At 52.7% G+C, this 26,770-nt stretch overlaps 1 protein-coding gene and 1 long non-coding RNA gene across 3 annotated transcripts; one reads left to right on the forward strand and one right to left on the reverse strand.

Annotated features, from left to right (window-relative positions):
* Positions 1-241: 241 nt before the first annotated feature.
* On the forward strand, positions 242-25,373 carry RHCG (Rh family C glycoprotein). Of its 2 annotated transcripts, none has more exons than XM_055277256.2 (11): positions 242-513; positions 9,988-10,174; positions 13,732-13,882; positions 16,492-16,639; positions 17,456-17,622; positions 18,959-19,096; positions 19,298-19,434; positions 19,746-19,870; positions 20,124-20,197; positions 23,631-23,783; positions 24,647-25,373. In XM_055277256.2, the coding sequence occupies exons 1-10, from the start codon at positions 330-332 to the stop codon at positions 23,757-23,759; spliced, it is 1,440 nt and encodes a 479-aa protein (XP_055133231.2). In that variant the 5' UTR covers positions 242-329; the 3' UTR covers positions 23,760-23,783; positions 24,647-25,373. The 2 variants fall into 2 exon arrangements, with proteins under 2 accessions (XP_055133231.2, XP_063496190.1); XM_063640120.1 differs by having other exon boundaries at positions 23,631-23,772.
* On the reverse strand, positions 17,622-20,429 carry LOC129482089 (uncharacterized). The gene is made up of 3 exons (XR_008657601.1): positions 20,323-20,429; positions 19,285-19,419; positions 17,622-17,736 (listed from the first exon to the last, which is right to left on the reverse strand). It is a non-coding gene; the product is annotated as an uncharacterized lncRNA (long non-coding RNA).
* Positions 25,374-26,770: the final 1,397 nt, after the last annotated feature.

The following is a 26,770-nucleotide window of genomic DNA, read 5'->3' on the forward strand; positions in this document are numbered from 1 at the left end:
TGATCCCCCTGTTTCTCTATTCAGCAGAACAAAAGGAGAAAGGCCCCAGTATCAACGGGACACACAGAAGTTGGGGCACCCTGATCCTCCTGCCCAGTGCCTTATCAGCCTCTGCTCCTGCCACTGTTCCCCAGCCCAACGCGGGGAATCTTTGGGGCCCTCGGCTCGGGCTGGGCCCCCGCCAGTTGGGCGAGCGCGCGGGCGGTGCCCGAGTCAGCTGCTCCGCGCCCCACGTGGCCGCCCCGCCCCCCTGCCCGGGTCTCAAAAGCCCCGCCGGCCTCCGAGCGTCCGAACCGCCCGCTGCCCGCCCGGCCAGGCACCCCTGCAGCATGACCTGGAACACCAACCTCCGCTGGCGGCTGCCGCTCACTTGCCTGCTCCTGCAGGTGGCTATGGTGATTCTCTTCGGGGTGTTCGTGCGCTACGACTTCGACGCCGACGCCCACTGGTGGACAGACAGGAAGCACAAGAACTTGAGCGACGTGGAGAACGAATTCTACTATCGCTACCCAAGTAAGTCCCGCCGCCTGCAGGCCCTGCCGAGGCATATCCGCGCCGGTCCCCACCTGGCCAAGGGCTCGGCCCAGAGCGGGGCAGAGGAGGGGGTCTGCCCTGCAGCCGCGGACTCCCCATCTCGCCGGCCTCTGCAGGGCATGCGTGGGAAATTGTCAGATGTGCACAAACTCCTTTTCCCCGTGACAAACTAGTAGGGAAAACACCGGGATGAGGTTTTTATTTGACCGCCCTCCCAGCCGTCAGAGGCCCCCAACATCCCTGTCAGAGAGCCCTGCTTGGTATCCTAAAAAGACCCGAGTCCTCTCGCTCCATTACCAACCAGTGGATGACCTGGCTCCCTTGTCCAGAGGAACGCCTACTCCAAATAAGCGCCAGCCCTGCTGCGGGCAGAGGGGTTGTGGGACCACTGGTGGGCCAGGAGGCCAGGACACCCACCCCCTTTTAGCTTGGAGAGGGAAAACAAGCGCCCCTGAATTTTCTGATGTCAGCGGTGCTGTGGTTAAGAGCATGACCCTACAATCACATACCTCCCTTTCTCTCGTGCTCTCGTGGCTCTTGCCATAAACCAGGTGGGTGGCCTCAGGCAAATGCCAACCTTCCTAAACCTCAATTTCCTTATCTACAGAATGAAGATAATGGTAGGACCTCCCTCACAGGGGTTGGGGTGAGGCTCCGCCGCCAGCGGAGGTTGGTGTTCCAGGTCATGCTGCAGGGGTGCCTGGCCGGGCGGGCAGCGGGCGGTTCGGACGCTCGGAGGCCGGCGGGGCTTTTGAGACCCGGGCAGGGGGGCGGGGCGGCCACGTGGGGCGGTGCATGTAAAGTTCTGCCACAGAGTTGGGGTGGGATCCTCTCTTTATAATGGAGCAATTGCTACAAGAGCACCAAACACAGGTGCCCTAGGACTCAGGGGCAGGGAGAGCTAACCCAAGGTCACTCTGAGCTGACCGACCTCTGGACTCCCAGCCCGGGGCTCTTCCCAAAATCAGAATGCCCTTGTTCTTTCTGATTTCCCACTGCATCTGCCATCAGCCAATGACAATTATTCTAGCCGGTGGTGTTCATGTAGTCATTGACTGTTAGCTTCGAAAGGAACCCTAAAGCCCCTCTCTAGCAGCCGCCTGTATCAGCTGGTGTTCCCTCCACACCTTAGACATTCTCGGCAACAGGGGATTCTCTATCTCCGAGAAAACAACTGCACACTTTCAGAATGGCAGCCTGCATGAAAAAAGACTGAGTCTGGGGGGCTGCAGGCTTGGTGGGAACCAGCCATATTAAGTGGCTGCCAAAAAGTTAGGGCTATCATGGGCTGCATTAATAGTTATATGGTGCCTAGAAGGGAAGTAACAGACAAGGGGTGCGCCCCCTGCTGGGGAGACCACAGTTTCTCCTGGGCTCCATTTAGGGCTGTTTTTTAAAAGATATCTTAGACAGTTGCATGCAGCCTTGGGATTCAGGCTCCAAATCCACTGTTCACATTGTCCACCTTTCCTCTCCTCAGAGGGGGGACTTTCCAGCAAACAGTGAGGCAGGCAAGCTTGAGACCCTCCTTTGCCTGTTCTTCTCCCTCCCTCCCGCTCTTGCTTCTTACTTGACCCCAGAGCGTAAGGGGCAAAGCCTCCCACCGGCATTCACAGGTCCTCAGTGTGTCTGGGGAGTGGAGGACCTCAAGACCTCAAATAGGCTGGGTGCGATGGCTCACACCTGTAATCCCAGCACACTTTGGGAGGCCGAGGTGGGAGGATCGTTTGAGCTTGGGAGTTTGAAGCTACAGTGAGCTATGACAGCACCACTGCACTCCAGCCTAGGTGACAGAGTGAATCTCTATCTCTCTCCCTTTCAAAAAAAGAGAGAGAGAGAGAGAGAGACCCTGTAATAGGAGCTGCAGAACCTCACCAGTGGGGAGGTACAGTCCTTACAACTCCCCAGCTCTTATCCTCCTCCCACCACACTCACCCACCCACCTTTCACACCCCACCATTCATGTGTTCATGCAACAAGCGCTTATCTGTAGTGTGATCATATAATTTATCATCATCAGAGGACATCTCTGAGAGTGAAGGTGGTGCTGGTAGTAATTTGCTGGGACCCAGGGATAAGCCATGACTGTCCCGGCAAAGCAGGGCTATGGTCACTCTGGATAAATAAGTTGAATATCCTGGGTCTCTGTCCCCAGACTTTTTGGAAGCAGAGAGGGGCACCATGGCACCCAGAGCCTCAGTGGGACCAAGTGCTCTGAGCAGAAGGGATCAGTGATGGCTTCCTGGCAAATGGTGGATGGTGAGGAGGGGAGAAGCCGAGCAGCCAAGGGGGCCGCTAAAAGGGGGTAGTGTTGCAAGGAGGGTGAGTGGTTCTGTGTGGCCCGAGAGTAGGGTTTGTGAAAGGGATGGGGTAAGGATGCTAACAGGGGGAGAGCCCCAGCATCAAGGAGGGCCTTGAGTTTCCCCTGCTAGTTCTCCTGGGGAGCTCTTGGCCACTGGAGCAGGAAGCAACAGAGGAGAGGGGTATAGGGAAAGAATCTTGGCAAGAAGTAGTGGCCACCCCTCCAACCGCGCATGCATTCTCTCCTTTAATCATCACCACCACCTGTGAGGGAGGTGCTGTGACGACCCCCATTCTACAGATGAGGAAACTAAGGCCAGAGAGAAGTGTCTTGCAAAGGTCACTCAGCTGAGAAACCAGGGAGCGAGAGGAGCAGCCCTGGGGTCTGAGCCCACACTCCTGGCCCACTCTCCTCCCTAGTCTCAACCCTCCCCCTTTCCCCCGCTCCACTCACGGTGGCTGTGGTTAGGAGTTAGAGGGCACAAGGCTTCCTGGCCCATGTGAGTCCCCAAGCCTGGGTTCCTGGGCAGCGAGGTGATTCCTAGGGGATTGGGGTGAGGGCAGGCCCTGAGGTGCCTTCCCTGTTCCTGGATCCAGGCCATCAGCAGCTGTGCTAGCCTCGTTTCTACTGGGGATTAATGAAGCCTGCTGGGCATCTCCAGTTTCCAGAGGAGTCCAGCTCCAGTTGGCTTGGCCTGGGGATGGCTCCCCAGGCATGGGCCCTGCAGCAGGCAGCAGGCATGGAGCCAGCTGGGGACTCATCTGGCAGTGCCCCTGGAGGCCCGTGATGCAGGCAGTGGCTGTGGCTGCTGAACACGCAGCTCCCTATGGGCTGGTGCTCCAGGGTCTGGGTGAACCGCTGAGGGCAGTGGCTTCAGGGAGGCTGGCCCAAGGAGGAGCCACCAGGGCCTGGACTCCAGAAGCTCCCTGGAAGACCAAGGGAGGAGTGGGACACATTTTGGGAGATAACCCAGGGCAGAGGAAGCTCTGGTTTCAAACACCGGAAGGACTGTGTCATGAGGCCGAAGCAGGCTCCGTTTGATAAAGGACGAGCTTACCCACAGGCAGAAGGCAGTGGAACTTTAGAATTAAACAGATCCCATTTGGGTGCATCACTGCATGGAGGAGCCAACCACCTCGCCCCAGTGAGCCTCAGCGAGCCCATCTTAAGGTAGAAATGTTATAAAGTACAGGATCTCTAAGAAGATTCAAGATGACAGGGGACTGGTAGGGCACTCATCTCCTGGCATAAAGGGAGAGGACAGTAAATGCTGCCACTGGGCTTCCCCAGAAGGGAGTAAGTGCTCCTTCCATGAAGGTGTGTAAGTATCAGCACCTGGTTAGAAACATGGTGGAGACACGTCTCCCTGAATATTAGTTGGAACTATTACAGCATTTAAATTCTTTTGTGCACTTCCCAATCACAAAATGCTTTATGCCTGCCCTGTCAGGTGGGGCATTTATAATTTCCATTTTATGATGGAGGTAATGGAGGTTCGAGAGGAGCTGGACACTCTCAGCCAGCCAGTGGCACAGGCAGGGTCAGAGCCAAGCCCCCCTGCCCCAGGGCCTACCTGCTTTCCAGGGTCTTCTGTGGCATTGCTGCCCCTCACCATCTCCCCAGGAGATTTTGCAGTGTTGATGTGGAAGAGGTGGGCATGGAGTCTTGGGGGAATTGGGGAACTGGACAGTAGGTCTCAAAGAAAACAGGCTGGGCTGCAAATGGGAGGGGGAGGGGGGCGGCACCCAGCCCCTGGAGGGCACCATCCTTCCTGTGCTGATGCAGCAGAGGGGAGGGCTGCAGAGGCCCATTAGTGTGGGACACTTTGTTCCCCTAGACTCAGCCAGCTTGGTGGGGGACTCATCTACAGAGGGAAGCACAGGAGCTAGAATGGGGCTGGGGGCTGGGAGTAAGGGGAGAGGCAGAACAGCTGGGTACTGGTGCCCCCTGGAGGCCAGAGTGCCAGCCCCGCCCCATCAGGGACCTCCAGGTTGAGGAAGCCAGTTCTGGGCAGGACAGCTGGAGTCACCAAAGCTGGGGAGGGAGACTGAGGGTCAGCTTCTCTTGACCCTCAGCAAGTTGCCAACCCAATTCAACCTTGTCAGTCTTGAAAGAGAAAAAGAGAAATAATAACTTATATGATGGGGCAATTGCTAAAGAGCCAGCTGCCTTCGCACAGGGCTTTGATTGTTTTATCCCATTACATGTGTGCTACAAAGCTCTGCAGTGAGCACTGTCCAGGGGCTGTTACTATCTCTCATTTGACTGACAAAGAACCTGTAGATAGATCTGAGAGGTTCTGTCCTTTGCTGAGGGTCCATACAGTTTGGACCCTCAAATAGTCACTATTAAAAATCTTTATTTTTATTTTTTTGAGACGAAGTCTCACTCTGTTGCCCAGGCTGAGTGCAATGGCGCAATCTCAGCTCACTGTAACCTCTGCCTCCCGGGTTCAAGTGATTCTCCTGCCTCTGCCTCTCGAGTAGCTGGGATTACAGGCGTGCACTACCATGCCCAGCTAATTTTTGTATTTTTAGCAGAGATGGGGTTTCCCCATGTTGGCCAGGCTGGTCTTGAACTCCTGACCTCAAGTGATCCACCCACCTCGGCCTCCCAAAGTGCTGGGATTACAGTCATGAGCCACTGCGCCCAGCCTAAAAATAATTTTAGGTAGCATCAAACTTTATGAAACAGAAATTAATAAATGGATATATTTTGATGCTGAATTCAGACCAGTTTGACAGATAAAAGATGGGAAGCAAGAGGACAAATTGGGGAGGTGCCCAAGGAGAAGGAAGTGGGTGTCTGTGTTCCTGACTGAGGGAAGAGAAAAAAAGAGACACCCCCAGACAGGGTGAAAAGGAGAGACAGGGTACCCACCAGAGCAGGGAGAAGAGCAGGGTGAGAGGGGACAGGCAGGGAGGATGGACCAGGAAAGTGAGGGCTCCCTGCTCCTGCCCTCAGGCCACACAGAGGCCAAGGCAGCCCTGAAACCACACACACCTTCCCCTGCAGCAGCCGCTCCCTTGGTCCTCTTCAGCTTCGCCCCTGCCAGCATGGCCCCTCTATACCACGAGGCCACTAACACCCTTCTCATCGAAAGGACCCCACTTGCGGTGATGCTGTCTTTCCCCAGGGGCTCCTCCCACCTCCCTGCCAGCTCGTCCTTCGTCTTCTCTGCTAGCTTCAAGGCACAGCCAGTTCTCAGCTTGTGTCTCTCTCTCCCTTCATTCCCACATTGCAACTCACAGCTCTATTTGCAGGCCTGCCCAATCTCAGACCTCAGCTCCAAGCCCCCACAGCCAGGCTCCATTTCTCTCCCTACCCCCCGCCCACCAGCCCAGCCCTCAACCCCCTGGTCATCTGAAATTCACCACAGCCAGGCCAGACCCAGCACCTCCCTCCCACGCAGCAACCTCTTCCCACTGCCTTGTGTTTGTCAACAGCACTGCCATCCTGTCATCCTGCCAATTCCCCTCCCCGCTTCTGGAATTGTCATCTGAATTTGTCACCTCCCTCTCTTTCACACCTCTCTTCCAGTCTGTCACCCATCAGTTCTTCCCAGAATAACCATAATACCATTTGTGGTGCTTCACATACATCAGCTCAATTTCTTCCACAACAGTTAGAAATGTGATAAACCCTGCAACACGATCATACATGAAATCAGCTGTACACATTGAGAAACCTAAGCCGAGGTGTGTTTGTTCATGTAAATTCAGCACCAACGCTAAATTCAGAGGGAAGTTCAGAACACCACCCTGGGGCAGGACCCACAGCTCTCTCACACTGGCTTGTACCCCTGCCCTTCAGCGTCCCAAGCCCCCTAAGCCTCCTCCAGGTAGCTGCTAACTGAGGGGTCTGTGGCCCTGGCCTGGGCCTCAGGGAAGCCTGGAGGGGAAACAGATGAGGGCAGGCAAGGTCCAGGCAGCTGTGCCATGAGCATTGCTCCTACAACCTTGGCCAGGCTGCAGCGGGCACCAGAACCTGTCAGCCCTCCTGGTGGGAGGTGTTGGACTGGAGGGGGGCTGCAGCCCTTCCTGTGAAATCCCACCTGAGCTCCTGGACCACTGCTCAGCTGGCACACCTGGGTGCTTCTGAGACAATAACAATCATTCATTCATCCACAGCTATTAACTGAGAGTCGACCTTGGCACTCTCCTAGGTGCTGGGAATACCACGGTGAAAAAAACAGGCATGGCTCTGCCTTCTTGGAGTTTTATAGCGGAGTGGGATAGACAAACAAATGTGTAACTTCAAATTATAACAAGAACCGTGAAAGAAAAAAGGATGCCTTAAGGGAGAGAACCTAGGAAAGAAAACAGGGTGCCATAGGGAGAGAACCTATCTTAAATGGGTGGTCAGGAAGGCCTCTTTAATGAGGTGACAATTTGCTGAGATCTGCTGGCCATTCTGTAGGAACAGCATCCCAAGTGGCGGGAACACCATAGGCAAAGACCCTAGAGTGTGGGACTGAGAAGCAGAAGGGAGGCCAGAGCAGCTGGAGCACCGGGGGAGGTGGAGATGTGGGGAGACAGAGATCCCTTGGGAGGCAGGTGGGTGAGGGAGTAGGAATCCCCCAGGAGACAGGTGGGCGGGGCTGGGACAGGTCTGTCAGGGCCCTGAAGTCTCTTTTCCTTTTGACTTTTTACTTGGAAATAATTCCAAATTTATAAAAAGTTGCTCAAACAGAAATAGCACAAAGAGTGCTACACTCTGGCCGGGTGCAGTGGTTCACATCTGTAATCCCAGCACTCTGGGAGCCCAAGATGGGCAGATCATTTGAGGCCTGGAGTTTGAGACCATCCTGGCCCACATAGCAAAACCCTGTCTCTACTAAAAATTAAAAAAAAAAAAAAAATAGCTGGGTGTGGTGGCACATGCCTGTAATCCCAGCTGCTGCAGAGGCTGAGGTGAGAGGATCGCTCGAACCCCAGGAGGCAGAGGTTTCGGTGAGCTGAGATTGCGCCACTGCACTCCAGCCAGGGTGACTAAGTGAGATTATGTCTCAACAACAACAACAACAATAAAAGAACACCGTATACTCTAACTCAGACTCAGCTATATGCTCACTCTTTCTCTACACAAATGCACATGCACATACACACATGCACACATACACATGTGTGCTTTGTTTTTCTGAACCATTTGAGAGTCAGTCACATATGTCATGGCCCTCTACCCTTAACTATTCCAGTATATTTCCTAAGAATAGGGATATTCTCTTCCATAACCATAGTAATCAGCTTCGTAAATTTCCATTAATGCATTATCTTCACCTGTTTGTATCTTATTAATATAATATCTTAATCTGTTTATATCTGATTTTCTCAATGGACCCAATAATGACCTTTATAGCACTCCCCCCTATTCTCCCAGCCCCACCAAATACAGAATCCAGTCTAGAGTAAGGTATTGACTTTAATACCTTTTGTCATGTCTTTTAATCTGGAACATTTCAAAGGTCTTTTATGACTGATACTTTTCAAGAACACAGCCTTTCCCCTTTTTAATAGCGTGTTCCTCATTTTGTGTTTGTCTGATGTTTTCTCATGATTAGATTGGGTTCTGCAGTCTCAGCTAGAATCCCACCTAGGGGATAGGTCCTTTTCAGGGTATCACATGTGGAGGCATGAGTGATATTAATTTTGATCACCCACTCAATATGTTGCCCAGTATAATTACTGTTATTTTCTTCCCCTGCAACTAATAAGCAGTCTATAAGGAAACCCTTTAAGACAATGCAAATGTCCTGTGCATACTCAAAATTTCCCCCTGCATTTAGCATCCACTGATTGAATCTTTACCATGAAAATGATGATTTTCCAACTTTAGCACTTTTTCCATATTTAACAGTGTAGCCTCAGCATTCTACTGTAGGCAAGAGCCCTGTCTGCTACCTCATTTATTTACCAACTTATTATCAGTATGATCTCATGAGTTCCTTTTTTAATGGTGTTAATTCATTATAACACATAATTACTTTGGTGCTCAAATTGTCCCAGATTTGGCCAGTGGGAGTCCTTCCATCTGGCCCCTGTGTCCTGTGACATCTGCGGTTCCTATTAGTGTGTTATGCTTCTGCAGTTCTCTTTGCCTCTCAAAGCTCTTTGTCTTCTGTTATTTTCTTGGAGTTGAGAACCATGCAACATAAGCGCTGAGAGGGCAGTTAAGATCATCCTAATACATCCCTTTAGTTTGGTCGTTGAGAAGACTGAGGCTCTGAGAAGGGAAGTGGCTTGCCAAGGCCACATTGTGAGTTGGAGAAGACTTGGGTCAGAACTCAGAATTAGGCCATGCCTGAGTGAAAATAAACGATGACATCTGCCCATTTAGATCACCTACTGGGGGGTAGACACTGCGCTAGATGCTTCTTTACATACACATCCGCGTTTAATCCCGACAACATCTGTGGTGTAAGCATTGCAGAAGCAGGTGCCAAGCCCTGAGTTAAAATACTTAACTTTCCCAGAGTCATCCACCCAGGAGATGGAGTAACCGGGGTCCATATTCAAGTCTCAGTGATGCGGGGATGTGTATCTGCTGGAGTCAGTGGTGGGATATGGGGATGTGATCAGCTATGACTGATGTGCTTGGCCTGTCCAGGCTACTCCTTGGCCAGATGAGCATTGATTCTCCATAGCAAAGGAACAGGATTGTGGTGGAGAGGGCAGGGCATCATAGCCTCAGATGGTCTGGGCTATAGACCTTAGACCCTGCATGTAACCCACACCTGGCCCCAAATTCCGATGCCCAGCTGCCACCTCCAGCCTGGGCCAGCAGAGCCACTCAGGGAGGAGGGTAGAACCAAGGAGCTGCCATCTCTCAAGGAGGGTGCTTGGGAATCTCTTGGCATTACTGCCCAGTGGTTTAAATAGGCTAAGGTGGGGACTCACCTCGGGTCCCTCCCCCAGCGCCTCCGTTTCTAGAGAGGCCCTTAAGAAGGGACTGGAGGCTCTGCCCGCAGCGTTATCGCGCCCAGCCCCAGGGTTCAGAAGTGGGGGTGGGGGAACCGGGTTGGGATGGTGGAGCAGGGAGACGGGTCAGTGGCAGTGAAGACTGAGGCGCTGCCCCGGCTTTCCTGGCTCAGACCCAGAGCTGGGATGAACCTTTGCTAGACCACCGAGTCCCGGGCTGCACTGTCCCCGCAGGCTTCCAGGACGTGCACGTGATGCTCTTCGTGGGCTTCGGCTTCCTCATGACTTTCCTGCAGCGCTACGGCTTCAGCGCCGTCGGCTTCAACTTCCTGTTGGCGGCTTTCGGCATCCAGTGGGCGCTGCTCATGCAGGGCTGGTTCCACTTCTTAGAAGACCGCTACATCGTCGTGGGCGTGGAGAAGTGAGTGCGGGGCGGGCCCCGGGGGCGGGACGGACTGGGCGGGGTGGGGCTGGGCAGGTGAGCCTGCGGGAGGAGGGCGTGCCCATTGGCGGGGCCGGGGCTTGGGGCTGGAGGGTAACTCCTCCTTCGAGCCACACTGGGCTTGCGAGAGAGACACACACACACACACACACACACACACACACACACACACACCACACACACTTGGCTTCCTGATCAGCGATTCTCCAGGGTGGGCGTCGTCCAGGGGTCATACATAGGAGAGTCTCCCTTCCCCTACGACAAACGCTGCAGGGACTTGAGGCTAGACTTTCCTCTGGGGGCAGGGTCCGGCTGGGCCGGGCACATCAAAATCGCCCAGCCCTGTGTCCTGAGAGACCGCAGCCCACGGGACTCTGGTGGGAGAGCTGGGATGTCTGCGCCAGCCTCAGAGGCTCCTTGTGAAGGAAACACCAAATGGGGAGTCCAGCCAAATGGAGGTACCTCTCTCCCGGCCTTGCCTCACCGCCCCCACCCACCCCAGGGAACAGGTGCCAGAAACAGCTGTGAGACAGGTGTGGGTGTGGAGTATTAGGGCTGAAGCCCCCCCACCCCTTGCCTCAGCCTCCAAGGGTGGAGCACCCTACTGTCACTTCTCAGCTCCGTCCTTCTCATGACTTCTCTATGATGACTTGGCCTGATGAGCACCACCCCATCTTGTCAGGTGACTCAGCCCCTCCCTCTGTTCTGCGGTGACCTCCTTCAAGCCTCAACACACCTCCCCAACCCACAACACCACCACCAAGTTATAAAATAAATTCACCCAAAGCCAACTTGCCAAAAAAAATAAATGGACAAAGTGGTCAGCTCACTGAATGACTCATTTATCAAACTCTCTATCCCATGGCAACTTATGAAACCTATAGCAATTTGTGTTGCTCAGGTCCTAATCAAGAGCCTTTGGGAAATTTTTCCCGCTTTAGCCAAGTTTTAGTTTATTGGAGGTTCTTCTTTAAGTCCAGTTTAGACAGACTTTTATTTCTGTAGACATATGACAAAGTTGGCTAAAGAAAAAAAATGTTTTCCCCCATTCTCCCATCCTTCAAGAAAAAAAAAATTAATTTGAGAAAAGTAATCACTGGTATGTGAAAATGAACATTCATTAGCTCACTCATAAACTGTCCACAGAAAGGGCTTAGAGGCAAACTGGTATAAACCACCTTTAAAGGGCAAATCCCTGCTGTTACTTTTAGGATACCAACCAGGTATGATAGCCAGGTGTCTGAAATCTAGGACTCGTGTCAAATATTTGCAAAAAATTACTTCATCCAAGCCAGATAATTAATACATGAATTAAGAGAAACAGGAAAGATAGTTGACTGGATATGTGTTGGAACCAATAAATGAGTCTTTTTGTGTATAAGATCCTTGACACGCATATCACCCTGAAGTTCAAAATGCACAAGAAATTATCATTCCCAAAGCCATAGATCCAAAGTATAAAAACACCTGTAATATATATCATTGGCCACCACAGCAAAATAGCTATGGCTAAATGAATTTTTTTAATTTCAAAAAAATTCAAAGGGAATTATTACAAGCCGTGAGTTAACAGGTTTTTGGTGAAGCAGTTGTTCAGCAAGTTGGTCACTTGAAAAACTGAGTTTGGACAAACTGGCTCCCAGGAGATTGATTTTTCAGCACCTGACTTGGAGCTGATTTCTGGTGCCCAGGGCTGGGATGAGCATGTTGTCCCCAGACCTGACCTTGTGGATCCAGAGATGCGGACCCTCCCCCTGGCTTCTGGCCTGTCTCTGATGAAGAGTCCTCCAAGTCCCACCTGTCACTGTAGAAAGTGCCCCTCTTCAGGCCCTGCCCAAGCCTCCTCGGCTCTCCTGAGATGTGGCATCTGGATCTCCATCTTCCAAATGCTCATAGCCCAAGGGATGGGCCTTTCTGTTCTCCTGTTCTCTCTCTCCCTTTTTTTTTTTTTTGAGACTGAGTTTTGCTCTATCACCAAGGCTGGAATGCAGTGGTGCGATCTTGGCTCACTGCAACCTCCACTTCCCGAGTTCAAGCAATTCTCATGCCTCAGCCTCCTGAGTAGCTAGGATTACAGGCACCTGCCACCAAGCCCAGCTAATTTTTGTATTTTTAGTAGAGATGGGGTTTCACCATGTTGGCCAGGATGGTCTTGAACTCCTGACCCCGTGATCCACCTGCCTTGGCCTCCCAAAGTGCTGGGATTACAGGCGTGAGCCATCATGGCCAGCCTCTCTCTCTCTCCTTTCTAATGGTCACTTCTATCAAGATGAATCTTCCAGCTGCGGTTATGGGATCTTGGGCAAATAACTTAGCCTCTCTAATTCTCCATGTCTCATCTAAATGATGTGGCTAATGACAGTGCCTGTCTTGTATGGCTCAGGGATGGCACAGGAGGGCATATACAGTACTTAGTAGGTACCCCAGAGCCTAGCACTTAGGAACTGCTATTGCTTATTTAGCCAGGCCCTGCACTAGGCCCTGCGGACACAGCAGTGAATGAGGCAGCAGTGGAGTGGACAGTCCAGTGAACTGGCCCTACAGTTAGTTCATTCTCACTCCTCACCCCATTCTCTCTCACACACACACAGCCCTGCGCATGGAAGGGGAAGGGAGTCCCCTCTAGATGTGACAGCCTTGAGGAAGTAGCCCCTTTTATCCCTACACACCCCATCAACAACTCTCCCAGCCTAAGAGCCACACTGAGGGTCTTGCCTTGGAATCCAGAGGACAGCTTTGCTGCTGGCAGGGTACAAGGAGGCCAGGCTTGGGCAAAGTGGGCACATGGATGGAACCAGGGTCTACACAGTGTCCACCCAGCTGTCTGCCTCTTCATCAGCCCTCTGCTGGGCTGGCAGGGTGTTCAGGGTCCAGGCTTGAGCAGGACCTATGTACCTGCCCCTTTGCCTCCATCCTCCCTGCTGGCCTTCCTGCTCCCTCCTTCCATCCAGTACCACCCCAGCTCCCTCCTTCCTGCAGGAAGGCCCCCCTGTCTCTTCCCTGGACATAGATCCTCTCTCATGGGTAAGGTAAAGGAAAGATCCCAATAGCAAGGCCCTGGTCACCAGCAGAAGAGGTGTGTGCAGAGTGAGAGATAAGGATCTGGAGGCAAAAACTGCATCTGGTTGGAGGAAACAGGAAAACTTCCTGAAAGAGGAGGCAGTAAAAGGAGGTTCTGGAAAAGCAGGTAGAAGCTACAGGGCAGGGCAGGACCCCAAATATGGGGCATGTTCAACAATAGCAACCAGACCACGTGGTACCCTGAGCCCAAGCTGTCTGCAAGCAGTGGGGGCCTGAGATGGGCTGCATGGGAGGCGGGCATCTAGTGTGTGCTGCTGTACTGGTCCTCGCTCATGTGTGGTTTCTTTGCATTCCTGGAGTAGCTCTAAATGTTAGGTGCCCATTAGTGTAGGTGATGAAACTGAGTCTCAGAAAGGTTAAGCCACAAGCCCAAATCCATATATGACCAAAGTCCAGGGCTTCCAGTGCCACTTTTTGCTGTTGCCCAGCTTCACCACTGGCCTGTCTTCCCACAGCCTCATCAACGCTGACTTCTGCGTGGCCTCTGTCTGCGTGGCCTTTGGGGCAGTTCTGGGTAAAGTCAGCCCCATTCAGCTGCTCATCATGACTTTCTTCCAAGTGACCCTCTTCGCTGTGAACGAGTTCATTCTCCTTAACCTGCTAAAGGTGAGCAGGGCTCAGAAGGATGAGGTGGGGGGGATGCTTTGGGGGACAGCAGGGTATGGAGAAATAGAGAGGTGGGGAGACATGCCAGCCTGGTGAGTCACTCAACCTCCTGAACATCACTCAGTTTTCTCATCTCTAAAGTGGGAGTAATAATATCCACCAGGCAGGTACCATAGTCCACCTAGCAGATCAGTCCAGCACCCGGGCAGAGCAGGGCTTCCTTCAATGTTGTTCTTCCCCCTCCTTTCTTTCCCACACATCAGATGGAATGAATAGGAGATCCCTGCACACACTCTTGCACACATACCACATTTCCAGATTGCTCTGCCAAGAAAAGAAATCCAGTGTATTGAGGGGGCAAATCTGTAGGGCAGGATCCCAGGTGAATGGCCAAGGTGGCCATGGTGTGTACGACACAGCACCATTCTGTGGACCATGACAGGAGTGCTGCTCCCTGGGGGAGGTCAATTCAGTGGCTCAGATAAGAGGCACCTTAGACCTTTGACTGTATCTCAGGAGCCTCCTTGGTGCCTTTGGACAGTAGGGGATCTCACGTAGAAACTGCACCCCTTTCTTAGCACCCTCCTCTTCTACATTTGGACTCTGTCTGGAACTCCCCCTCCTTGGCAGGGAGTGATTTAGGTCACCCCAAATTCAGTCATTCATTTTGTAACTTTTTTTAGCTACCAGATTAGTCCAAGCTACCATATCTCTTCCTCCTGACTCATCTCCCTGGCTGCATTCTTGCCTTCCTTACCCCTAAGGAAAGTCATCTCCAGCAGCCAGAGTGGCCTATAAATAATACATAGAGAAGAGGCCAGGAACTGTGGCCCATGCCTGTAATCCCAGCACTTTGAGAGGCCGAGACAGGCGGATCACCTGAGGTCAGGGGTTCAAGACCAGCCTGACCAACATGGAGAAACCCCATCTCTACTAAAAATACAAAATTAGGCCAAGCGTGGTGGCTCACGCCTGTAATCCCAGCACTTTGGAAGGCCGAGGCGGGCAGATCACCTGAGGTCAGGAGTTCGAGACCAGCCTGGCCAACATGGCGAAACCCTGTCTCTACTTAAAATACAAAAATTAGCCGGGCATGGTGGCGCGTGCCTGTACTCTCAGCTATTTGGGAGGCTGAGGCAGGAGAATCGCTTGAACCCCGGAGGCAGAGGTTGTGGTGAGCCTAGATCATGCCATTGCACTCCAGCCTGGGCAACAAGAGCAAAACTCCGTCTCAAAAAAAATAAACAAATAAATAAATAATGCATAGAAGACGATTCACCCACTGAAAATCTATCAGCAGCAGTTTTAACACTTCATTCAGGAGACAATCCAAACTTGTCATAAGGCCTTTCCTGTTCTGGCACCAACTTTTCTCTCCATGTATTGTCTACTCTCTCCCCATCTTCCTGTGCTTTGTCATAGTGTGCTGTCTGCTCTTCAGGCACAAAACTTGGTCCCACCTCAAGGCCTTTGCAATTGCTGTTCCCTTTGCCTCCAAGGGTCATCTCTCAGTCCTTTGCATTACTGAATCTCAGTATGCATATCCTCTCTTTTTTTTTTTTTTTCCTGAGACGGAGTCTCACTCTGTTGCCCAGGCTGGAGTGCAGTAGCATGATCTCAGCTCACTGCAACCTCTGCCTCCCAGGTTCAAGCAATTCTCATGCCTCGGCCTCCTGAGTACCTGGAATTACAGGTGCACACCACCATGCTCAGCTAATTTTTGTATTTTAAATAGAGATGGGGTTTTGCCATGTTGGCCAGGCTGGTCTTGAACTCCTGACCTCAGGTGATCCGCCTGCCTTGGCCTCCCAAAGTGCTGGTATTACAGGCATGAGCCACCACTGCGTCTGGCTTACCCCTATTTTATAGATGAGAAAGCTGAGGCTCAGAGAGATTAAGGGGCTCACCTAAGGTCACACAACTAGTAGAGGCATCCACTAGGCTGGGAGTCGAGAATCCCAGCCCTGTTAACAACCAGCTCTATGACCTTGGATGACACACTTACCTCTCTGGCTGGGTTTCCCCCATCTAAAGTGAAGGAGTGAGTCTGTGATTCTATTCATCTGAGATTGGTTCTGGGTGGGGAGGAAGGAGGAGGTTAAAGAGAAGGGGAGGTGAGTGTGAGGGGGACCAACATCAATCGGGCACCTGTTAAGTGCCAGGCCCTCGCCAGGGGCAAGTCGCCTGCATGAATCCTGACAACAGCCCTGCTACAGCACTAGCAGGTGGTGTAAATGCAGAGCTTGTCAAATGAGAGGCACGGAGGTGGAAACCAGTGGGTGACAAAGCAGGTAGGTCGTTTCCCTCAGTTCTGCCTCTGCCTTACCTCCTCCGACGGTATGAGCAAGTCCCTCGCCAGGCCTGGGTTTCCCCATCTGGGAACAACCAAATCTGCTGGGTGGGGACACCCTGGCATTTTGCTGATGGGAATCCCTGCCTTCTCCCCATTACCAGTTGATTGGTCTGTGAAGGCCCCGGGCTCCATCCTGCACCCTGAAGAGTCCGAGAAGGCTGGAGCTCTGGGCGTGTGTGTGTGTGGCAAGACAGGGATGGCTATGAGGAGGGAGGGAGAGAAGGTGCCAGAGTCTGACAGGCCCCTTGCACCCCAGGTGAAGGATGCAGGGGGCTCCATGACCATCCACACATTTGGCGCCTACTTTGGGCTCACGGTGACCCGGATCCTCTACCGACGCAACCTAGAGCAGAGCAAAGAGAGACAGAGTTCTGTGTACCAGTCAGACCTCTTTGCCATGATTGGTGAGAACTGCCATGATGACTGAGGGCCACCATGATGGGTGAATGTGGCCATGATGGGTGAAGGCGGCCATGATGGGCGAAGGCAGCCATGATGGGTGAAGGTGGCCATGATGGGCGAAGGCAGCCATGATGGGTGAAGGTGGCCATGATGGGTGAAGGCCACCATGATCAGACCTGATCCCCACATGGTATGGTGGGTGGCTGCCAGTTCTCTTTGGGGGAAGGGCAGACAGAGTTTGCCTGTAGATACTTCTAGAATCCCTCTTCCCCATGAAGCTGAAAGAAGTTGGTCACTAATCCTGTATTTCCCCTAGAATGCCCCAAGGCAGACACAGTGGTAACCAGGAGCTGCTCACTCCATCCCCTGGGCTAGGGCAAGATGTGCATTTCCACTTCCTGTGTCCATTCATTCCAGAGAAGACACTGACCACACCCATTCTGGTCTCTCAAAACCCAGCCCTGCCCTCCAGGAGCTCCTCACAGTGTAGTGGAAGAGAGAGCAGTGCCACCTGGAGGATCTCCCTACAGTAGGGAAAAGATTCTCCCTCCTGGCGCTGTGGGAACAGGGTGGGGGCATTTAGCCCAGAAATGGGGGTCAGGGTAGACTTCCTGGAGTGGTGTGGAAGGCTAAGTGGGGGGTAAGGAAGGCAGGGAGGGCCTTCCAGGAAGAGCCTCTGCATGACTAAAGCTGCAGAGGTGGAAAGAGCTGGGTGTGGGGTCATCTCTAGAGCTAAAGGACAGGATGCCTGCCTGAGCTGTGGGGCTGTATCTAATGCCTCTCCTTCCGGGCCCATTGGGCCTGTCTGGTCTGACCAGGCACCCTCTTCCTGTGGATGTACTGGCCCAGCTTCAATTCAGCCATATCCTATCATGGGGACAGCCAGCACCGAGCCGCCATCAACACCTACTGCTCCTTGGCAGCCTGCGTGCTTACCTCTGTGGCAATATCCAGTGCCCTGCACAAGAAGGGCAAGCTGGACATGGTGAGCATGAGGGCATTGGGGGTGTGGCTCTGACTGCCTGGGCCTGGAGGGTGCTGATCACCATGCCCTGCCAACAGCTCTAAGGGGATCACCACACCCATCTTGCAGATGAGGCTGGGGGAGAAATGATTTGTTTTGAGCACATGGCCAGTCTTCAGCAGCACCCAGAGCAAGGATATTCTTTATCTTGTTTTTTTTTTTGTTGTTGTTGTTTTTTGAGATGGAGTCTCACTCTGTCACCCAGGCTGCAGTACAGTGGCGTTATCTCGGCTCACTGCAACCTCTGCCTCCCAGGTTTAAGCAATTCTCTTGTCTTAGCTTCCCGACTAGCTGGGACTACAAGTGCAGGCCACCACGCCCAGCTAAGTTAGCTAATTTTTGTATTTTTAGTAGAGATGGGGTTTCACCATATTTGTCAGGCTGGTCTCAAATTCCTGACCTCAGGTGATCCACCCACCTCAGCCTCCCAAAGTGCTGGGATTACAGGTGTAAGCCACTGTGCCCAGCCTATCTTATAATCTGACACAAGCATCTTGACATGGGCATATGTGTGCTGAGACACTGTCTGGAGTATCCATTATCTGGGGACACTATCACCATGCAGAGAGGTGGGGATTCAGGCACCTGGGGAAGAGAATCAGACAAACAGACTGGCACACCTGTGTGTATCTACACCCACCTGCAGGGAGGGACACGGAATAGGGTCAAAGACAGGGACTCTGGGGCCACACAACCTGGATCAAGACACCTTTCTGCCTCTTGCTAGCTCTGTGGTCTTGGACAAGTCATTTAACCCCCCTCACCTCAGTTTCCTCATCTGCAAATGTTGCAAGATAACTGTCCTCACCTTGCAGACTTGTTGTAGAGATGGAAAGCGCTAACCCCTACAGCCAGCAGCATGGTACCCAGTACAGGTTAGCATTCAGACAGCAGCAGCTGGTGCGTGTGTATGTCTAGACCCCATAGGCACTTGAAGTGGACTTGCATCCATGGCAAAAACATTCAGACATGCTAGTCTGGGCACACAGGTATACATGGTGCACATAAAACAACTGCGTACTTGTTGTCAGGGCTCACCGGCAGGTGCACCAGTACGTGGAAAATGCCCAGACCTGCTAGGTGGGATGGGTGGCATGTGCAGAGAGACCCAGGCTGTAGCAAGCCTGGGTGGGGCTGAAGTCCTCTGCACCCTCCTGGCTTGCTGAGGGGAACTGCCAGCCATCCCTGGCTCCCAGGACCCAGGCTGCACCCTTGCACAGCCAGCGAGTGAGCTCCTCCAGGCCCGGTGCTCCAGGGAGAGGACTGAGTTCCTGCCTGCTCTGCCTGCCCTGCCCAGGTGCACATCCAGAATGCTACGCTCGCAGGAGGGGTGGCCGTGGGTACCGCTGCTGAGATGATGCTCATGCCTTACGGCGCCCTCATCGTCGGCTTCGTCTGCGGCATCATCTCCACCCTGGGTTTTGTATACCTGACCGTAAGTGCCCCAGGCAAGGGGCTGGGGGCTGGAGAATGCTGAGGTCTTTGTGTTCCTGACAGTGAGCTGAGGGTTCCTAGGGAGGGGGCTGAGGGCTAGAGAATCCTGGGTCTCTGTGTATTTGAGGGCCTCTGGAATCCCAGCCTCCCCACACCCTTGATGCAGCCCCCGGCCTGAGCAGCACCCACCTCCCCTCTCCAGCCATTCCTGGAGTCCCGGCTGCACATCCAGGACACATGTGGCATTAACAATCTGCATGGCATTCCTGGCATCATAGGCGGCATCGTGGGTGCTGTGACAGCAGCCTCCGCCAGCCTTGAAGTCTATGGAAAAGAAGGGTAAATGTAGAGGAGGTGCAGTGGGATGGAGCTTCCCCCTTCCTTCTCCCATCCCTTCTTCCTGCTATTCCCTCTGGGACCCGACTGCATCTTTCTCCCTTTCCTTCCCCACTCTGGACCAATTGTTTCATGGGTCTCTCTCCCCAAACTCTGTCCCTTAGAGTTTTAGAGGCCAACTGATATGTCCTGTGTCCCCATGTTGTGGGTGGGAAGGCTGAGGCCCATGGTACCCGGTCACATTTTTGGGTTGGCAGCAAGCAGTTACTTGGCCTCTCCATGGGGCCCTGACCTGCCCCCTGTCTCCACCCCAGGCTTGTCCATTCCTTTGACTTTCAAGGTTCCAAGGGGGACTGGACCGCAAGAACACAGGGAAAGTTCCAGATTTATGGTCTCTTGGTGACCCTGGCCATGGCCCTGATGGGTGGCATCATTGTGGGTGAGCAGGAATGGCTGAGCCAGAAAACGGGGGGCTGCTGTGGGGCTCCCTGGGTGGGGAAGCAAAGGGCGTGCAGCACAGGTCAGCCTGGACCCCCCAGGAATCCCTGATCTCTGCACTTCTGGCTACAGGACTGGGACAATTTGGACCTCAGCCCAAGGGCCCCAGGAGGATTTTCCCAGCTGAGGGAAACGGCTGGGGTGAGCAGAGAGAAGGCACTTCCTGACATCCTGTAATCTCCAACTTTCTGTAGGGCTCATTTTGAGATTACCATTCTGGGGACAACCTTCAGATGAGAACTGTTTTGAGGATGCGGTCTACTGGGAGGTGAGTTCTAGGGACTTGGTCCCCTGAAGGAGGGCAGCTGCATTCCCTCCCCGCCTCCACCTGCATCAGCTGGGCTGGGGCCTGGGGACCCAGATGCCAGGGGTGGGGGTCAGAGCCTACATTACCCTACTTCTTCATCGGGGGAGGCTGTGTCTCATGGAGGTTGAAGACTCTTCCCTCTAGACCCCAGGGCTTGGAGTGGGTGATGTGTACCTCTCTTTCTGCACATCCTAGGGGGGGTGACAGAAGCAACCTATAGTCAGGGCTGCAGCTGGAGTTTACTGTTGTCCCTAAAGACTCAATCAGCTTTATTCTAGAGCAGTGGTCCCCATGGTACAGTGCCCAGCACCATCAGCATCACCTACAGACTGGTTAGAAATGCAAATTCTCATGGGTGCAGTAGCTCACAACTGTAATTCCCACACTGGAAGGCTGATGCAGGAGGACAGCTTGAGGCTGGGGGTTTGAGACTAACCTGGGCAACATAGGGAGACTCCGTCTCTACAAAAAATAATAGAAAACTTAGTCAGACATGGTGGAATGTGTCTGTAGTCCCAGCTACTCTGGAGGCTGAGGCAGGAGGATCGCTTGAGCCCAGGAGGTGGAGGCTAAAGTGAGCCATGATGGCACCACTGCACTCCAGCCTGGGCAATAGAGCAAGATCCCGAGAGAGACAGAGAGAGAGAGAGAGAGAGAGAGAGAGAGAGAGAGAGAAGTGGAGGGAAGGGGAGGGAAGGGAGAAGAGAACGAGAGAGAGAGAAAGAGAGGGAGAGAAATGCAAAGTCTTAAGTTCCTCAGATATCCTGATTCCAAAACAAGGGGGCAGGCCCAGCACTCTGGTTTAACAAGCCCCCAGGTGATTCTGATGACAAACAAGTCTAAGCACCACTGTATTTGAGCAGTGGTTTTCAGCACTAAGATGCACACTGGAATCACCTAGGGAGCTTTGACAGCATTCCAAAGCCCAGGCCCCAGCCCACAGAGACTTGGATTTATCTGCTCTGGGGTAGGGTCTAGACGTTAGAATTTTTTTTAAAGCTTCCTCGGGGATTCTAACACCCAGCCTGGGTTAGGAATCACAGTGCAGTGCTCAGCTTCAGTCTCTGTAAGAACCACCTGGAGACCTTCCCAGGCACCACCCCGGAGGTTCTGATTCAGTAGGGACCGGGACTCTGCAACTGACAAGCTCCCAGGTGATTCCGATACAGAAACTGAGTTCTGGACTGGGCGCAGTGGCTCATGCCTATAATCCCAGCACTTTGGGAGGCCAAGGTGGGCAGATCACCTGAGGTCAGGAGTTCGAGACCAGCCTGGCCAACATGGCAAAACCCTGTCTCTACTAAAAATACAAAAAATTAGCCGGGCTCAGTGTCTCGTGCCTATAATCTCAGCTACTCAGGAGGCTGAGGCAGGAGAATCACTTGAAACCCGGGGCGCAGAGGTTGCAGTGAGCTGTGATTGCGCCACTGCCCTCCAGCCTGGATGACAAAGTGAGACAAAAAAGGAAGGAAAGAAAGGAAGGAAAAAAGGAAGGAAAGGAAGGAAAGAAAGGAAGGAAAAAAGGAAGGAAAGAAGGCAGGCAAGCATGCAGGCAACTGAGTTCTGCAGCATCCCACCACTTTCAGCAGCTTGAGGAACATTGTTCTAGATATGAAAGTGGTAGAATGTCACAGAACTCAGTTTCCTTAAAAACATGCCACAATCTGGGCTTTCTGTGACTTCAGGAAGGCCTCTCCCCATGAATCATGATTGGAGGTGTCCACCTGCCATTGGATGATGCAGGATGGCAGGACTCCCCTCATGCCTCCTGCACTGTCCCCTCATGACAAGGGTGAGGACTGGCCTGTGTCTGTGGCTCCTGGGACAAGGGGCTACCCATAATGCCTTTCGCTTAGCTCTGTATTTTTAAAACCATACCAGAAGTTTTAAGGGTAATTTTAACTAATATCTACTATAAGGTAACTTCATGCACATAACGAATGTCTCTTAAATTAACTCTTTAAAAATGTTTTTAATTAAAAATGACTAGGTGCTCATTAAAGAAAATCTGGAAATAGAGAAAAATAGAAATCCCATCACCCTATGTCAAGCAATATTAATATTTTCTAGTATATTTCCTCTCTATCTTTTTTTCTCTGCATAGATTTTTCTTACACAGTTGAAAGTGTATTATTCACCCAATTTAGTATCCGTCTCTTTCTCCCTACCACTCTATCATAAGAATTGTTCTGTGTTATTACATTCCTAATAAACTTTCTTTTCTCACAGGATAATTATTTCTATTCTATATTTAATAAAGTCAGAACTTAAACTATTTTAGACACCACAATTAGAAACCAACAGATTTTATGCTAATGAAATAAATCAAAAATGTTATCAGTTCCCCCATGTAGAAGTTCCCTCTTGGTTCTGTTTTGATCTTTATAATTTATTCCAAGTTCACACCTCTCAGCTCTATATACCTTGAGCAGTACAGATGTCCCCCAGTAACCTCAGGGGATTGGTTACAGGATCCCTTGCTGGGATGCTCAAGTCCCTGAAATAAAATGGCATAGTATTTGCATATAAGCCTACATATATCCTCCCATATATTTTAAGTAATCTCCAGATTACTTATAATACCTAACACAATGTAAATGCTGTATTTCTTTATTTGTATTATTTTTGTTGTTGTATTGTCATTTTTTGTTGTTGCTTTTTCTGAATATTTTTAACCTGTGATAGGTGTAACCTGCTGATACAAAACCCATGGGTATGGAGGGCTGGCTGTACCTGGTTGGGAATAATGAAATTCTGTGCCATTGGAAGGAACACTATCAGGCAGCCCCTGAGGCCCTGAGTAGTTTACCTTGGGAGTGAGGTGGCTTCTCAGAGGATGGGGATTGGACCAGTGTTCCCCAGGACCACAGATGGGGCAAGGGCAGGGCTGACCTGCCCTCCCTGCCCTCCACCTCTCTACCCACTTCTGGCCTTCCCTGCACCTTCCCCACCCCACTTTTGGACCTGTCTGCAGTTTGCAGAACTTGCCATACTGCCTTTTACCGCCTCTGCCCCTTACTCTTACTCATCTTTTAAAAGTGGGTTCAGCACAACTTCTCAGCATCCCCCAGGCTGGGTTATAAGCCTCTCATGTGCATTTACAACTCTTACTGTCACTGGGCATTTCACTGGAATGCCTCACCATCGCTCTCATGGGGCAAGGACACTGTCTCATCCTTGCCATGCCCCAGCACCCAGGACAGTGCCTAATATAGGGTAGGGGCAGGACACCTGTGTTGAAGGACCACCCTGCTCTCCGTGGCATGTGATCCGCACGGCGATCACAAGGTGGCGCTCGCCACACACCATTTGCAGCTCCAGGAGGTTCTAGTCACCAGGGACACCCTTGCCTGGCCTGGGACAGGGCCCTCGGAGTTGCATCCTCTCTCTGCAGATGCCTGAAGGGAACAGCACTGTCTACATCCCTGAGGACCCCAACTTCAAGTCCTCAGGAGCCTCAGTACCCTCAGTACCCATGGTGTCCCCACTACCCATGGCTTCCTCGGTACCCTTGGTACCCTAGGCTCCCAGGGCAGGTGAGGAGCAGGTGAGCATGGGCTTGGCTTGGTTTGTGGGGATGACAGGGAGGTAAATTGCAGTGGGGGCCCAGCTCTCAGAATCAGATGCTACCAGCAAAGAGGCAAAAAGCAAACGTCAAGAAATGAGGGCTTCCACCTCCCCCTGCCTGAGGTGCAGCGGGCACACGGGGTTGGCAGGGGAGCTTCTTAGAGTCTGACAATGTGCATCCAGGACAGACACAGGAACATGTGAAGGCACAAGGGCCTGGAAGGAATATGGAAGGAGATCTGGGGGCACACTTGGCTTTGTGACTGTGCCTGCTGGTGTGTGACTTTGAGAATCTCTTCACCCCAGAGACTGGGCCTCGATTTCCTCACCTATAAAAGTGAAGCTGACAGGTCTGGCTGTATTCAGTTGCTCAGCTCAGATGAGACCCACCCTCCCCTCTTTCTTTCCGTCAACTAACACTTTGCCTCCTCTGTGGAAAGCACCAAGCCCTTGCTCATGGCTTTCACATCTAACCTTCCTAAGATCTCTACAAGGCAAGCAGAATTACTGCCCTCATTTTAATAGATGAGCAAACTAAGGCTCAGAGAAGTTCAGGTTCTTCAAGATCACACAACTAGCAAGTGGAGAAACTGGGGTCCTTGCTGGTCATTGTTACTGTTCTTATTATTGTTATTTAACTTCCTTGGAGGCCAGAGCTTGGCAATAGCTGGGTCTGGGGCCTGAGGGATGTGGCGAAAGAGGATGTTAGGGTGCCAGGAAAGAGAAAGGTGAGGCTATGCCCAATTGCCTTTAATGTCCACCCCATCCAGAAAAGAAAATGGTGCCTGAGAGGCTACGGCAGGACCTGGCAGTGACCCGCTGCTCTTGGCTGTCTCCCTGCAGGCTCCGCAGACTGTCCTGGGGCTCCAGAGGAGCTGGTGCTGACCTAGCTAGGGACACAAAAGCGAGGAAGCAGCACCCCCACCTGCTGGCTTGGCCTCAAGGTGCCTCCACGCCTGCCCTCCCCTTCATCCCAGGGGGTCTGCCTGAGAATGGAGAAGGAGAAGCTACAAAGTGGGCATCCAAGCCAGGTTCTGGCTGCAGAAGTTCTGCCTCTGCTTGGGGTCTTGGCCACATTGGAGAAAAACAGGCGCAAATTGGGGCTGGGGCCTGGTGGGTGAACCTGAGCTCTCCCAGGAGACAACTTAGCTGCCAGTCACCACCTATGAGGCTCTTCTACCCCGTGCCTGCACCTCGGCCAGCATCTCCTATGCTCCCTGGGTCCCCTAGACCTCTCTGTGTTGTGTAGGTGGCAGCCTCCAGGAATAAACATTCTTGTTGTCCTTTGTAAAATGGGTGTGAATGCTCCAATGGGGCCAGTTTGAGAGAGAAAAGGACCCAAGAGACATGCTTCTGCCCCAGCCCTTACCTTCATCCAAGGGTACCACCCACACTGCAAGGAAAGCCATCCCAGGCTGAAGAGGCAGAACTTGGGTGCTGGAGCCTGCCTTCAGCCTGGGGCACCCAGCAGGGCTCAGCTCTGGGCTGGGGGCTTGCTTCAAGGCCCCTCCATCGGCTACTCCAGAAACTCGGCCCTTGAGAAAGCTGGCATCTCTGTTGTGCCCTCCATGTGGTCCTGCTCTGGGCACTCCAGCAGGGCTGGGAGAAGGGAGGGAGGGCTCCTTTGGGCCCATCTCCTCCTCCCCATCCCTTTCCTTCTTTCTCTCTGCCAAGCCAGCCTTCTCCCTGGACAGTGGGGGAGGGTTTCAGGAGGGTAGATCTCCCAGGCTCACCACCACCCTGGGCAGAGTAATACACCTTCCTGCCCTCAGGGGCTCACAGTCTGGCTGGGGGACAGACCTGACCCTCAGAATCCATGCTGAACTCTGACAGGTGTGGCTGGACAGGAAGTCTGTGCCCAGTTGGCTTCTCAAAGCAGGACCACCTGAGCAGGGTTTTGGAGGCTGAATAGGAGTTTACCAGAAGGATGGCAAAGAAACAGCATGGGCACAGACCCATGGGTAGGAATTAACACGGTAAAGTCTGCTACTGGCTAGAAGAGAGGTGAGGCGAAAGTGTGCCAGTTGGAGAATAAGAGTTGGAATCCGGATCTTTTGTGGAGCAAAGGCTCCTGGGAAGAAGGGGTGAGGGAAGAGTTGGAGGCTCTCAGCCTCCAACTCCACCCTCCGCGCCCCCTTGCAATTCACACACACACACACACACACACACACACACACACACACACACACACACACACACACGGCTGCATGCCTCTTACCAGTGCGGGGGGAGGGGAAGGAGGGATCTGAAATGCAACCTATTCATGTTCCCGCGATGTAACACCCCTCATTTTCCATGCTGGGTAAAGACAAAAACCCTTTACAACCTGTTTCTGGAACTTGTCAGCAGCTGCCAAGAGGAGCATGTTAATTAAACGTCGGCAAAGATGGAAGCCGGAGGCCCTGGCTCTAATTGGACAGTTTGCTTCACCGGATTGAAAAACATTGTGACAAAGGAGGAGGTGCGCGGCGCTCGGCAGGGGTGCGGCGTGGCGGGGAGGGAGCTGTGGCTTTGATTTCAGCTGATCTGAGCCCCAGCATCCCTCCCCCAGCAGAGCTGCCTGGCCCAGCCCCATACGCCTATGAAGGGCCTGGGAGGGGCCCGCAGCGTGAGAGGGTGCAGGGGGGCGTGGGGGGCGGAGTGCGAAGGGTTACTGGGGGTGTTCCTGAAGCCCACCTCCCACCCCTCCCACCCCAATCCCAGGCACCGCCAGGCCAACAGTATTGGGCCCAACCCAGAGCCAGGCTTTCAGGGCTCTGGGGCTCACTCCTCCTCCTGATCACATGACCTGGGTCCTGGGGGCTGCACAGGGAGGGGAGGGGGCCAGCGCTGGCTTTCAACTCCCTCCTGGGCAATGTGCAGGCTGCACTAAAAGCCTATGCCCAGTGCGTCTGTTACCAGTTGAGGATAGTCGTCCAAGTTCTTGACATTTTGAACAAAGAATTAGACAAAATGCACAAAGCAAGG

Source organism: Symphalangus syndactylus, chromosome 5, assembly GCF_028878055.3.
Source record: "Symphalangus syndactylus isolate Jambi chromosome 5, NHGRI_mSymSyn1-v2.1_pri, whole genome shotgun sequence".
Lineage (NCBI taxonomy): Eukaryota > Metazoa > Chordata > Mammalia > Primates > Hylobatidae > Symphalangus > Symphalangus syndactylus.

Bases quoted from the DNA above. Each gene is read 5' to 3' on its own strand.
- RHCG (XM_055277256.2), top strand. From the start codon at position 330: ATGACCTGGAACACCAACCTCCGCTGGCGGCTGCCGCTCACTTGCCTG. The intron at 19,435-19,745 runs GTAAATGTAGAG...TCTCCACCCCAG, and splicing joins GAAGTCTATGGAAAAGAAGG to GCTTGTCCATTCCTTTGACT. The intron at 20,198-23,630 runs GTGAGTTCTAGG...CTCTCTCTGCAG, and splicing joins AGGATGCGGTCTACTGGGAG to ATGCCTGAAGGGAACAGCAC.